Raw genomic sequence first — 14,735 nt, 5'->3', positions numbered from 1 at the left:
TGTGGCACTCGTTGCGTTTTCATTTCGGACCGGACCCACTTGGTCCTTTGACATTGTTTCAATGAGAAAGACGCGCCTTTCAAACGCCCGTGGGAAACGACAGAACTATTGGCTCATTACCGGCCGCACCTCTCTTGAGTTAAAACATGCATAGCGGCATCATTGTTTCGTAATCACATTTATTCTTGCTAGCGTTGGCGTTATGCAGAGTGCCAAATGCGCTGACCATTTTGTTTTTTATCTTTCTCATACCAGGCTCTTTCTCAGCGAAAACTGGGATTTTGTCGTTAGGACGTTGATATATATCACAAACGTTACGTAGAATTTGTCTTCGTTGCTGCTTGGTCACCCTAACGATACATTTAGCGTAATGGTTTACGAGGTCTAACCGGCTCAGTATTCTTCGCGTTGCCAACACCTACCACGTACCGACTCCCGCGCTACCATTTCGATGGAAAGTGAATGGAAATCCAGCCCTCCAAGATCCTTGGATCCTAAGCAATCCCAAGTTAGTCACGCTGAGCCTGGGCCATGCAAGCAAGTTCGTACAACAATCGGGGCTTTATATCTGCAGGTGTCGCTCCCGGCAGCGAGAGAATCTTATTTCCCGGTCCTCCCCCAGAGCATGCACCTGGCAGGCGGTAGTTTGCAGGTGACATGGTCGGGTACTAATTTGTCGGCAGTTTCTATGACGTCCGCTGCCTTATTCTTACTTGTATTTTTGTTTGCTAATATTGGACATCCCTTCTACGTGCGCATTGGAGTTAGTGTTAGGTTTCGTAAGCGTATAATCACGTGTGATAAGCCGGACGAATTCAGTTTGATTAGAAATGGATAGCGAGCCTGGTCCTTCGTGGCAGTTGTCACAGGCTGAGATACACCGCGTCAAGTGGCGTAAGCTGCAGCGACGGTACCGTATACATTACCATCTACAATGTTAAATTATTTCAAACTGGTATTCTTGCAAGTTATAATAGGTTCGGCGACTTTTTACATCCTCATTTGTCATTTTTGTTATTCAACATGACCTGGGCATGACCACTGCAGGCATGTGAGCACCAGCAGCAGTCGTGCCTTTCCTCGCCTGTTTCCCTTTGTCAAGGTGGAGACCACACATATTCCGGAGACAAATTCTTCAACACCGCCTCAGCAACGGCACACGCTGCAGTGGGACGACTCTGTCTGTTGGACAGAGGATTGTTTAGCGGAAGGAGCTGCCATTAGGTACGCACTTGCATTCTGTGTTCGCATTCTATTTTGGCGTAGCCTTTAACAGGTCAGCCGAAGTGTTTGGTAATAATGCTGCGTTTTCGGTTCCGAAGCGGCATCATCATCACCATCATCGTCATCAGCCTTACAATACCCACTGCAGGGCGAAGGCCACTTCCGTATTCCCCCAAATAACTCGGTGCTGTGCTAGCGGCATTCACTTGACTCCAGCAAACTTTTTAACCTCATCCGCCCACCTAACTTTCTGCCGCCCCCTGCTATGCTTTCCTATCCTTGGAATCCAGTTTCTTACCCAAAGCGACCATCGGTTATCCTCTCTTCGCACTATATGTCCTGCCCATGCCCACTTCTTGATTTCCACTAGAATGTCATTAACTTGAGTTATTTCTCTGACCCACTATGAACGTTTCCTCTCTCTTAATGTTAAGTGGTATCTATGGTAAGACAATACTTATTATCAAGGGCCATGTATAGAGCAGGTGCATTTGTACCTAAAATGGCATTTTGATAAATGTTTATCTGATTTTAATCTTTTCTTGCTTGTACCTATACTTCCTGCTGCCCAAGGGCTTCAACATACTTTTTCAGGTTTATGAAAGGTAGATGTGATGCACCCGATAACTGCTCGTAAGCTGCAGACCGCCGAATCTTCATGCACATTTTTGGACAAACAGGTCTTCTCTGGATCCTAACGTCAGCCCCTGCGACGACTTCTACGCTTACGTTTGCAACCGATGGACTCACGACCGGCCGCTACCTCGGGGCCAAGCAGAGGTCTCTGTGGACCGGGACCTGCTGGATGTCTTTACACTGGATGTCTTCAACGTCTTGGGCAGCGAGTCCACAAATAGGCTCTATGACAAGCTCAGGCTCCTTCTCCAGGTGCGCTAGTCGGTTTTTATTGTCCTCTTGTCACCAATAACGCTTGGGCTGCTCAGAAAAAGCTTCGAACGCAGTCAGGTATCGAACAACGTAGCGAGGACAATGAAAAGCCGGGTAGCTCTTGAAAGAAACTTAATTCGCGCAGTCCCGAGCTCGACTTCTGATTGCATATACTAATCCTAGTTCGTTATAAATATCCGCTACCTTCAGTATGGGGCCTGTAAAGGGTAAAGAGTTTGGAAGGAGTGTATGAAGAAAAGCGCACGTTGCCTGCTTGGTTTTGGTCAGCCATTTTCAGGACAAAGTCTAGCGGACGCAACACATTTGCTTCTACAAGCAATAGATGTTTTTAACGCAATATTATAGGAGCGCTAGCCGTGGGGCTGTTGCTGTACCTGCCGCTGTTTAGATATGTATATACTAGACAGCTTTTTTATTTCAGGTGAATGATAACGTTTATTTTGGCTGTACACTGATAACAATGTGATGGCGGTGAGCATAAAATTTAATCAAGAATTGAAATTTGTTGGGTTGAAACAAGGTTTTAATTCTATTTTCTTCTTAAGAAGTCATAAAATATTGCATAGCATTACTGAAGAGCGATTGCGGGTCCTGATTTCACTGGATTGATATACCTACAATGATATTACCTTTTTTGTAGTACAATGAAGCCCTATCAGATGTCGCGCCATTTTATGCAAAGGAAAATGACCTACCTTGCTGCATACAGGTTGAAATGCTACGAATACTACGAATCAATTGTACCGAAGGCTTTTTCTTCCTGTTGAGCAGGAAACGCTGTAGTTCGCGAATTTAAGTACATTCCTTTCGTCATTACGCCATTTAGAATGTTTGACACGAGGTGGTTAAGGTGCAGGTTGAACTGTCGTTCTCTATTATGCTCCCAAATGGGACAAGGCACCGAACGTGGCCTTGTCCTACTTGTTCAGCTTCGGAATCTTGCTATTTGAAACTCGTTTAGTTATAACTGTCGTTTTAGACGTACTGCAGCCTGGCCTCTGGCTGTCCATACTAGCTGGTCTAAACAGGCTCCTGGTAATCTCAAAGCTACCTAGTTGGAATAAAGGTTCACTGCAAATATAGTTGATCGTGTGGACAAGTCAGCAGTCATTTCTGTTGTTTCAATAATGGGTGCTTTGAAGCCAAAGCGAATGATCTCGCTACTAAGCTCGCAAAGGTTTCAATTGCTACTAATCAGAGAGGAGGACGCACATACGGGCCCATTTGAATCGATTCCAACTTTTTTCGGAGAAAGTTAACAGAGCTGCCATTGAGTGCAAGGGTTTTCAGTCAGAGCGTAGGCCACGATATTGTGCTCAACCCAAGCAGAAAGAAGCCTGTTTTTTCTTAACACCGCGATGCCTCTCACGCACCCCATAAACTAGAATTTAAATGTCACACATTTTAACGTAACTGAGCTATAAGCAGCAGTGCGGTATTTGTAGACTTCAGAGCGTCCACATTCTAACCATATGTAGGCGTGCGTGGCGTCTCCGGAGGACTTCTTTTCGAGGCTAGCCCACGAGGCTCTCCAGTCCGTGGCTCTGGACGGCTGGCCCTATGACCATGACGTGGACGCCGACACGGTGTCCATCTCGACGACGCTTGGTCGCATGATCACTGCGTATGACTTGGACCCAGTGTTTGGACTGACACTGGCGCCGGACCCAGCGTCTGCGTCAGGCTTGATGGTTGCCTTTGCCCTGTCCGGACCCGATCCCATACTCAACGAGGGCATCGAAGAAGGCAGGGAATACGGCTTCGTTCGACAGGTACCGCTTATAAACTCAAATTTACCGCTTATAAACTCAAATTAGGCCAGACGCTAGAATAAACCTGCTGAGCTTAGGCGGCACGAAAAGGTGTCAAGGAGCAAGGATGACCAACAGCGTCATGTTATTTATTTATTTCGTTCTAGCATATTAATGTCGTGATGTGATGATTTCGAAGAAGGGGGAACAATGGTTTTAAGTTTTAAGTTTGAAGCTTATTTTCATTTCAAGAAGAAATGAAGACCCGAGACAAAAATCACACGTTAATTCACTTGAAGGCGCTCGGGCCACATTACATGGCAGCTGCGAGGTGTTAGTGATAACAATATTGGTGCATCCAAAATTCAGACTGTGATTTTAAACAAGAGTTACAAACATCGTGCTTAGATTTATCCGAGTTTTTGCATGCTTTTGAGGACTTTTCTGCGCAAATAGTGGCAAACTCCGCATACGCAGCTTACATGCCTCGAGCACCAAGGAAAAGATGTACATAGCGCGGACTTATCACAGCTTTATTTTTAAACGCAACTAAAATATGTAAATTTGAGCAGTTGTGAAGAGTAAACTTGCTAATACAAATTAAGCAACGTTTAAGGGTATTAAAATATAAAAGGCGAAATAATTTTCTCCTGTAACTCACAAAGGGTGCCGATGGGCCTTTTGTGCAATGTACACCTTTTCAGGCTTAACCATGTTTTATGTGAATGAATATTTTTGAGTACTCAATATTGCACATGCAATGGTCGAAATTAAAGTGTCTCTTTGCAAAATGAGTTCGAAGTTGCTTCGAGCTTGTAAAATTGCTTACCCTCCTGTACCTTTTCCTTACTTAATAGGAGAGAGAGAGAGAAAAAAAAAACAGAGGTTAAAAGTAAGACGTGCATGATGGCTTTATCCATCGACCATCTTGGGTCTTTCGCCCAAACCTGTCGCAGGCCTACGACATTATCGTGGAGGCAATCGGAGAAAAGTCTGTGTACGACCCTATTGAGACAGATGTACAACTGGCCACGGTGTTCACGCAGTCTGCGCCACTGGCCAGTAAGGCACTGAAGCTGAAGAACTGTACCAGGTACGCCGCGTCATCCGTCTGACGTTTTGTTTACGGAATTGTATGACTACCTTGCAGTAATGTCTTTAGAATGAAGTTACAGGCCATTTTACTAGTAATGCGGTCGAAATGAAAATGAAAATACGTACCGCTTAAATGCGGCTACACGTATCTTATCTTTCAGGCAGAATTCCGGAAACCTCTCATATATTCGGCAAGCACCATGAAGTTGATAGCAGAATATAAAAAAAGCAGTGTACAAAGCAAAATAAGATAGGAAGGCAAAGAATATGCTTGTAGCAACCGACAGGACGCCCATGTATAGATGTGCGCGGCCTTGTCCAGAAGCTGTAACTGGGGCGCCGTTAAAACAGCTACACCGTGTAAAATTGCGAGCTGGGACTGAACGAGCTGTTGACAATGAATGTGCGGCCCGAAATAGGGGTCGCTCTGCCTTCGCTGACGGCGTTTGCTGTGGTCATGGTCTCTTACATATCTCCGTGTTGTAGCGCATGAAAGTAGGGAAATGAGAGCTAGTGACAGCGGTTGACCGGAACTAATTGCCGTGCGCTGCTTGAAGCTTTGTAAAACCTACATAAATTAATGCTGATGACACCAGCATTGAGCAGCTTCATATTTGTGCATTTTTGTTCCGGTTTCTTCCTGTCCTACCTTGTTTTTCCCAGTTGAGTACTTTTGTCAACGTTTTTTACTTATAGTGTTGGTCTCAGTCGTCACTCTCGGAAATTTGAATAAATCGCCTTTTTTATCCCAAAAGACAGCAAAGTATCGGAGAATGACATTGACAGTCTTCCTTATTTTCAGTACACGTTAACGACATCAGTGATAACTAAATACAGATAATAATAAGGTCGAAAGTTGGCCAAGTTGAATTTGATTCATGATTCAGTTATCACCAAAATAGAGGACCAAAGTGGGTGTTCTCTTTCTCCCACCTTGCTCCTCTTTTCTGGCTCTAGCCACATCTTAAATACAGAGACCTGCACGGGGACGATATTCGTCACATGCCTGCTAACCACACATCTCAGTCATGAGAACAGAAAAGACGGCTGCTAACCTCGGATCACATTTGAAAGCCCACAGGCATGATTCATTGCTTACGACCGCCAGGTTATCAGTCGCAAAAGAAACCAACGCGGCAACGCCATCAGAGCCAGCACGGCCGTTTTCAGCGGGAAAGGCAATCATATAACGGTTACTGGCGCCGGAAACGAAGAGCAGAGGATATATATGTATTTTTGCGAGGTGATGGCTATGTTGAGCCTTGCTGACAGGAAATGGCGCTGCCTTGCTCAGTAGAGAACCGACTGTGCGCTCGAGAAAATTCTGCTCGTTTAATGTTCTCGCAGTGAAAACGCATTGATGGAATAGCGGTCTTAATAGGCCACTATCTTAATAGATAGGCCACCGACAAACGGCAGTGCAAGTTGGTGTAAATGTATCATCTTCGGTGCATAAAAAGCCATGGGTATAGCGAGTTCTATGGGCGTATATCACTATAATATGTACAACTTAACTATAGCCTAATTATGGTTTCTTACTACCGACTTTAAAAGCTATGCTGAAGGTGCTTGAGTGCTATGTAGATAATAATTTTGACAAAACATAGTACATATGACAATAAGGGGAAATAAAATGTGCAGGCAATTCATAACTCACTCCCGGTCTGCTGTATCTCTGTCACAGTGATAGAATGCCTGTAATTCAGCAGATCCATGGTATCCTCTGGGTCTTAAACCATATTATTGTGGCATATACATACATGTTTGAGGTTCTGGTACCTCCACATCAACTGGTTCAGCATTGCGTGATCTGTTTTGGACGTCACTTTGCCTTTTAGTAGGCATGAAGCAACTAGAAATGAATTGCGGTCCTATGCTAAGTTGGCGTAATAATCATTCAGCCAGAATTGTAACTGCGTACTATCCAGACCTTTTTATCCCAGCGGGTTGTGATGCCCAGGCGCGGACAAGACCACACCATCGCAGCATGCGCTGTGCTGAGGTCGCAGAGAGCTGCATTCTCCTTCTGAATTGACGGTAACAGGCGCGACCACGTCAATACAACGCCTAATCGTGAGCCTTAGAATAAGTGAGGACTGTATGAGCTTCCCATGTGCAGGGATTGCAAAAAGCCTCTGTAGTTGTTTTGGAAACACTTTAAATGCCAAAGTACATTTGCACAAAAATGTTCGGTGGATATGCCAATCAGCACGACCAAACAACGCTTGCGGTTGGTATTTAAGAAAAGTGCTTTTCGGTGTAGTAGATTAGTATGTTGTAATACTTCTGTTACCGGATTATGAAGAGTTGCGCTCACGGGTCTTCGGGGCGTGTTTGCAGGATCGTTCATTTGCAGAGGTTGTGCTGATACTCAGATCACTGATGGAAAGGTAACAATTAAAAAGATAACGATCCTATGGGAGGCACACTCTTCAACAACAGCGAAATTGCCCAGTGCTCACAGTGACGTGGTACACAGGGGTGTAGACATACGCCATGCATTCACCATTGTCTTCTCTCCCCTTTTCACACATGATACCAAGCTCGGAAGCCATGAATGACACATCTATAAATGGCGACCGACGCGTGAAAGTAAACTGTGTGAACAGGGCCCAACTATAATTAACGTCTCCTCTACATGAGTAAGTAAGGAACAATTATTTCCTTTTATTTTTGGATGTGAAGAAAACCGGTGGAAGAGCTTCCACAGCTCGGAGAGTGGGTCTTCTGGGATAAGGTGTTCGGTGAGCTGAGACCTGACGTGCGGGGCACTAGCACCGCGCTCAACGAAACCGAGGTGCTGCTTCCGGATCCTTTGCTATTCGAGAGATTGAATGAGACCAGGCTGCTCAGTGCTAGAGGCTCCAAGTCCAAGATGGCCAACTACTTGGGCTTCCGACTGCTGCTGCTGCTCTCCCCATTCGGAACTGGGGCCGACGACAAGAACGTGCCCGCCAGCCTGGCCTATGCGCTGCACAGAAGCTACCCAACAAGCCTGCACGACTACCAGGTACGCAGCTTGGGCTGTGCGGGCAAATTCTACGTTCTGATCTACGTTACCGCATACCGTCTTATACCTCAAGCCTATGCAGGAAGATTCAATTGCTTTCTAGATAGATGTGGGGCTAGAACAATACAGAACATTAAACAACTACCAAGCCGCCTCAGTCCTTTATTAACATTTCAGGAAATTGCGTTTTGCTTTGGTTCATGGAATTTAACGTTCCAAAGCGACTCATGCTATGAGAGACGCCGTAGCTGAGGCTTTCTACGACCTGGGGTCCTTTAACGCGCACTGACATTGCACAGCACACTGGAACCTTGCTTTTCGCCTCAATCGAAAAGCTGTCGGGATTCGACCGCGCATCCTGGGGCAGAGCTGTCGAGCGCGGTAACCACTACACCACCACAGCGGGGCAGACTGTATTACAGTGAACGGTGGCTTTGAAGAATTAAAAATGATCTCTATATCAAGGGCATTGAAGCATGATTGAAGTGCCTTTCAAGCCGGTGTAGGCCAGACTCTAGTGCAGTGCCTTGGTACGCACGCCGTAGTAGAGGGCTTTGGGTCATTGCGGGCACCTGGCGTCAAAGAACCACATGTGATCGAAATTATCGGAGCCGTCAACTACAGCACCCTCAAGCTCGAGTGCTTCGAGACGTTAAAACATGTAAAACCAGACTAAACGATTCCTATAGGTTGTCCTATAGGCTTATTTTTGACAATATCTGCGTCTGCCCGCTGCAATGTAAAACATCTGTGAAAATGTGCAATGCAGTATGATTATTGAAGTCAACATACATATTTTTACACCATTGAGTGTCTAAACAAATAAGCAAGAACTGCAGTAGAACTCATACATTCTTGCAGTTCATCACTGCAGCCGTATTGTCGGAAAAATAAGCTTATTCTGGTCCAGCTGTGGTGCAAGGGAAAATATATCGTATTATGCTACCAGCTGCGCTGATGAGTGCAAATAGTCGCTGTGTAACCATTAAAAAGCATGCCTCAACCGCACATCGAACTTAAGTTCCCAAACATAAACCAACCATAAATTCAGGTTCACCTCCTGCGTGCTTTTATCTATCCAAATTGTTTACCGAACACTTTGAAAGGGACTATGAAATGACTAGAAAGGCCACTGATAAACGTTTTGCATGTGTAGAATGAATGCTTCTGAGCATTCGCACAAAGTAAATGTCCATGGAACAAAGGCAGCGATTTATTAATAATTTTTTGAAACAGCGTTTTTTGAAAGGCTGCTCGGTTCTCGCGCGGCAGTGATATTTAGAACTATTCTGCCGTGAGAACATCGTCACAACTACAGAGAGTGGCAGACTGCCATTGGCTGCAGCCTCAATGGCAACTAGATCACGGACACACTTCCGGTAGCTGCGAAAGTCGTCTGTTCGAGTGCTGCATGCACTGCCTGCACTGCAAGCCTGAAGCCTTGAGCTTGGCGCTTCGGTTCGCGACGTTACGCGAGAAGGTGGTGGCGCCTGACTGAAAGAGCGTGTCGGTGCCTGAGTGCAAACGTGCACGAGCTGGCCCGATTTAACATCGTGCCGATTATAAACTTCTGGTTCAGATCTTATTTTAAGAGCAGCACATAAAATAGGAAGCGTCAACCTTCGTGTACCGACCGACGGCGCAGTAACAGTGTACTGTAGCCTCGTCTTCTCTTTGCAGCATCGATCATTTGCGCGGCGTGTTGACCATTAAATAGAACGTGCGTCAAAAAGATCTGCCCTCAGCTGTATCGCGAAAGTGCGCAAATTCGCGCGGGTTAAGTACAGCACCGGATGGCGCCAGGGTACCGCAGAGATGCCGTCGGCACTCCTACGACACGGAGTGCTGCCGATGGCACTCCGGTTGTGCGCTGCTCCCTGGTGTTGCTATAGGCCTTGTTTGTTTGGCATCGAAGCCACGGCATCTTCGCTGTCTCTCTAGTGTAGCCACTTGCGTGCTCCTGTGCGCTATTCTTACGTAAGTGAAACTTGAAAATTCTCCGTCACTTTTTTATTTTACAGAAAGCCGACGTTTCGGAGCGGGCCCGGCTCCTTCTTCAGGAGTGCATGACGCGGGGCTAGGTGCAGCTATAAGTAAAGGAACGGCGGGGGAGAAGACGACGGGGGGGGGGGGGGGGGGGGGGGGGATAGGTGAGATAGGTGTGAAATAAATGAGAAGGAAGGGGGTAAAACCTATGATGAGTCGCGGTGCCGCAAGTACAGAGGTGCCCGCTGGCGTCTTTTTTCTTTTGTTTTGTTAAGTGGCCAGGAAGGAGCGATGACCTTGTCAGTACACAGCAGGAAGGTTGCCTATTGTCCGGTTGACATTGCTTGCCGTCGCCTGTATAGGCCATGAATCGACAAGGTGTCTTTATCTATAATTGTTCTCGGTCTCCAGGATGAACGGTTATTCGAAATTTATTCTGTGGTCGGAATCTTAGCACAAAAGTGTGACAGACATGGTGACCTTCCTTTCCTGTAAACCAATTTATAATGTAAAAAGAAAAAAAATGATAAAATAAGCTCCGAGGATTGCAAAGGCGTTGTTACAGAGGCTATCGCGGCAACACTGGCAGCTTTCGTTCTATTTATTTATTTATTAGTACCTCAAAGGCCCACGAGAGGCATTACACGAGGGGGGGGGGGGGGGGGGGCTTACATCAAGTTATTATATTTTCAATTAATGATTTGAAGCGCACCTTGTCAAGATGAGTCATAGCTTCGAAAGGCAAACAGTTCCCGAGCTCCGAGTTCCCACTAGGTTCACACTATGTTTAAACCCCCAAAATTTTTCTTATATCCTAATTGTCAGAGCTGACAGTTTTGCTTTGGTAAGACATATCTTGCACTGATGAGTGACATCGAGCGAATACCTTATGTAAAGTTAAGCGTACAGTTTTCTGTGTATGTTCTTATGAAAGAAGCATTTGAAAAGTGAAAGCAGGAACTGAGTGTTTGAGGTGCTTTTCTTGCTAGGCTTGCCTGAGGTTCGTGGACCACTTCGAGCCTGTCGTCGCCATGCGTCGGCTCCATGGAGAGTGGAAGGAGAGGCTCGGGAATGCGGACAGCCTGGTTCAGATGGTCGCCTTCCTGAAGGACGAGCTGAACGTCTGCCTCAAGACGAGCTCGTTGTTCTTCACATCGTCCACCAACGCTGTCGCCAGAATTTTGCTCGAGTTCCTCAGCGGACTCTCCTGGCAGGTAAGCTAGTGGTGGAAATTAGTTTCATGTGACAGAATCTAAGTCCGTATCTCTTCAGAAAACCTCAGAAAATTCCGCGTACGTAAACCAGCTAGGCAGTTGTATTTCATAGCGCTGAGGCATTAATAACACGTATTTTTCAATAAAACTCCTTTTTGGCCGAGTCGGCGCGTAATTGTTTACTAAAAGCTCTAACCCGAACAAGACAAATGAAGACGACAGACACACACAAGCACTTACTACTAACTGATTTTATTGGCCAAATTAGATAGAATTTCGCTTGCAGTGTTTCCCTATTCTATCTTGTCTGCCGTCTCTGAGATCGTCTTTCGAAACTTCAAGTGTGGAATGCAAAAGAAAAAAAACGACAAAGACCGCAAGAGGCCCCTAGGCCTGAAGGTGCGCACTGCTTCAACCGGAATTTCGCAACATTGAGAAAGAGGCAAGCAGGCAAGGCCTGCGTGTTCTTTTTCGGCTCCCAATCAACTGAGAGCCCACGCATCTGCAATGTCAAAAAGTGGAAATAACAAAAATCGTAAAACATCGTTTGTTTCTGAAGTGTTTCACTGGAGTGGTACACTCTCTTCACATGTCACGCGAAAGCTTTTTGTCGCAAAACTAGTCATTGCAACAATGGTCGTTTAGAAGAACACGCCCTAAAATTAGAGGACACATGACAAGCGAAAACATGACAAGAGAGCCTGTATGACAAGTACGCACATTTAAATGGCCGCGTATGTCAGTGCGAAGGATTTATGGCGAGCTTTTGAAGGGACAAGGGTTCTCGAAAAAAGTTCGAGCAGGACGGCGCGGACTAGTTTAGAAGCCTAGTACATATGAAAACTTGGCAGTGAGTGCGTCGTCACCACATCCGTATCGCCTTCTACCGCTCAGTTTGATGTTCTGGAATCGGCTTACAGTCGCTTTAATGAAAAAGGAAACAAAACAATTTGAATTTGAGTCATATGCTTCTGCTCGCCAGCACATGCGCCCTAATATCTCGGCTTTGTCATAAATCTTTATTTTTCACTCCTTTTCACGCGATTTCGTCGCAATAAGATGTCTCCTTCCAGCCATAAAATCAGTTAGTTATTGCTTGTGTATGAGCATCCTCTCCTTGCAGTTGTCATTTTTGCTCAATAACTTTTTGGAATATTGTGCAATGTCACGTAGTGAGAATAACACTTCCATCTTTTTTAGGAATCACCATTAACTTCGGATCTTTGTCTAAATTGGCGTGCATAGTGACTTTAAGCTACCGTTCTTTAAGCGATGATCCGCAACGAGAGAGTAAACATTAATGTGTTGACCGACGATAACCCAATCGACGTTGATCGAGGTGCGCGCAGCCGCGTATCCACGTAATCCCAATTGATATATATATATATATAATATACATATACACACACACACATACATACATAACGCCTGTCACCATTTCGTGCCCACTTTTGTTTCTCCCTGCTACTGTACACGCCTAAAGAGGGCCGACGACTTCTCAAGCCGCGGTCACGGCTTTTCCCGCGTCCTCCTTCCACTGCTTTGTGGTGAAAATATCCCTGATTAATAGATTGATTGATATGTAGATATAACTGCACAGCGAAGTAAGAATATTTCCTCCTCCAGATCCTCAATCCAGAGCTCATGGAACATACCTGGACTTTCGAGCGTCTGTCGGCTGCGTATGAACAACTGAACGTGACCGACCCAAAGTCTATGATCACCTTCCTCCAGTCGGCGGTGCAGTCCAGGCGAGATGCTGGAAGCGACCTGTCTGCAGTCCAGTGGAAGGGCGGATTCCTCAGTACTACAGCAAATCTCGCCCATCCTTACAAAGTGCTCGAGGTTCCCCTTCCGGTTTTCAACCTGCGGAGGACACTGGGGGACTCAGTCCGGCACCTTCAGTTGGCCCGCATCGGTCCACGAATCTACTACACGATCTACAAAGCGTTGTACTTCGTCAGTGGTAACCTGGCCCTGGACAACATGACGTGGAACCCTCTGCGGTACTTTGATACCACTGCCGACTGCCTGTGGGACCAGTACGTGTCTGTGTCACGCAAGTCAAGTAACGTTTCCTTGCGGTCACCACAGTATGGAACTAAAACCCGCAACCTGGATGACTTGTTGGACGCCCTGGCGCTTGGCAGCAGTCTCGATGCGTACACCTTCTTCATAGCAGCGAAGAGAAAACTTTACCGATTCAAAGGAAGCGAAGACCTAGATGTTACGAAGTTGTTCTTTGTAGAGTACGCGAGGAACTTGTGTGAAAACCGCGACTTCGGCTCTGGTGGCGCCCGAAACCGAGCGAGGACTTCGGATGCTACGAAAGTTCCCCGAAGTCATGCCTGGTACCGAGTCAATGCTCCTTTGATGAATTTGAAGGAGTTCTCGAAGTCTTTTTCATGTCCTCAGGGGTCCCTCATGAATCCGTCGGACAGATGCCCTTTGATCCGAAAGCATCACTGAGTTTACAGGAGCTTGTGCTTTTGATAATGATTTTTATAAAGCATATTGCCAATGGTTATGAAAGTTAGGTCTGTCTTATCTCGTTATTAATGTTGAAAACTACAGTTGTTCAAATTCTTGGGATTAGCTGCCGTCCAAAACGGCGGCAGCGTACACGACATTTTTATTAAAGCAGACACCTTCACCGCTCGCCGTCGAGAGCTTGTATCCTTTTTCGCCGTATTGCATTTCAACTGTTGTTGCAGTGGAGTAATTACCTTCTCGGAGGACTAATAAATTTAAAGACTGAAACGAAGTTCGCACACCCATGGGAGGAGAGACCGAACTAACGTTTTTTAGGTCCACAAAGATGCCCTCAATATTTACGGGCGTTGTTGATTTCTCAATACTGAAAGGCAAACAGCTCGGAAAGATTAATTTGCGTTATAGATTTCGTAAAGCTTCAGCATTGAATTGTTCGATGTGGTCATTCTTCCACCTCAAAACTTTATTGTATGTCCTGTTTAAGAATAAGTCAGCACATTACGCCACTGTTAAGAGAGGGAGAAGGAATTGGAGAAACAAACATCACTGAATAGATAGAAAGGGCGAAAAGCTCCCATTGATTAATGGCTATTAATGCAGCAAAGACGGAGACAGAGAAAGTGAAAAAAAAAGGGGAGGGGGAGAGAGGGCTAAAAGAGAAAGTGGAGAGCTGACGAATGTTACATACGCGAAGTGGTTCCACGAAGACGAAGCAAGGCAAGTCTCCCCCGAAGGAAGCCAGAAATTGAGCAAAGGTTCAGAATAACATAAAAAAACCAACTCGAAAACAGACAACGCGAGCATGCATACCAGGACGGCCCGCTCCCCAGTGGTGCAGGTGTTCAAAGCGGTACAATAAAAAAAAAAATTACTCGAAGACAGACAACGCGAGCATGCCACTGTCCGAGCCACTGTTCATGCGAGGATCGATTAAAGGTGTGAGAACACACGAAAAAAAAAAATGATGTCGAGACGGGTGATTTTAGCGACGCACGGGGATGTTTCTTGTAGGTGTGTGACTTTGTTACCTAAAAAACATTATGGTATGCGTGT

At 45.8% G+C, this 14,735-nt stretch overlaps 1 protein-coding gene across 2 annotated transcripts in view; it reads left to right on the top strand.

Moving 5' to 3' along the window:
• Positions 1–13,900, top strand: part of LOC146175752 (neprilysin-2-like) — a 30,924-nt gene extending 17,024 nt beyond the window's left edge. For both annotated transcript variants that reach the window (XM_084582120.1, XM_084582119.1), the window contains 7 exons: positions 1,048–1,224; positions 1,905–2,112; positions 3,612–3,905; positions 4,841–4,977; positions 7,665–7,989; positions 10,965–11,189; positions 12,816–13,900. In XM_084582120.1, coding sequence (XP_084438246.1) covers positions 1,048–1,224; positions 1,905–2,112; positions 3,612–3,905; positions 4,841–4,977; positions 7,665–7,989; positions 10,965–11,189; positions 12,816–13,658 — 2,209 coding nt within the window. In that variant the 3' untranslated portion in view covers positions 13,659–13,900. The remainder of the gene's footprint in view (positions 1–1,047; positions 1,225–1,904; positions 2,113–3,611; positions 3,906–4,840; positions 4,978–7,664; positions 7,990–10,964; positions 11,190–12,815) is intronic.
• Positions 13,901–14,735: the final 835 nt, after the last annotated feature.

This window comes from Amblyomma maculatum, chromosome 10 (assembly GCF_055883805.1).
Source record: "Amblyomma maculatum isolate TAMU_Amacu chromosome 10, ASM5588380v1, whole genome shotgun sequence".
Lineage (NCBI taxonomy): Eukaryota > Metazoa > Arthropoda > Arachnida > Ixodida > Ixodidae > Amblyomma > Amblyomma maculatum.
This window is presented reverse-complemented; position numbering and strand designations above follow the sequence as displayed.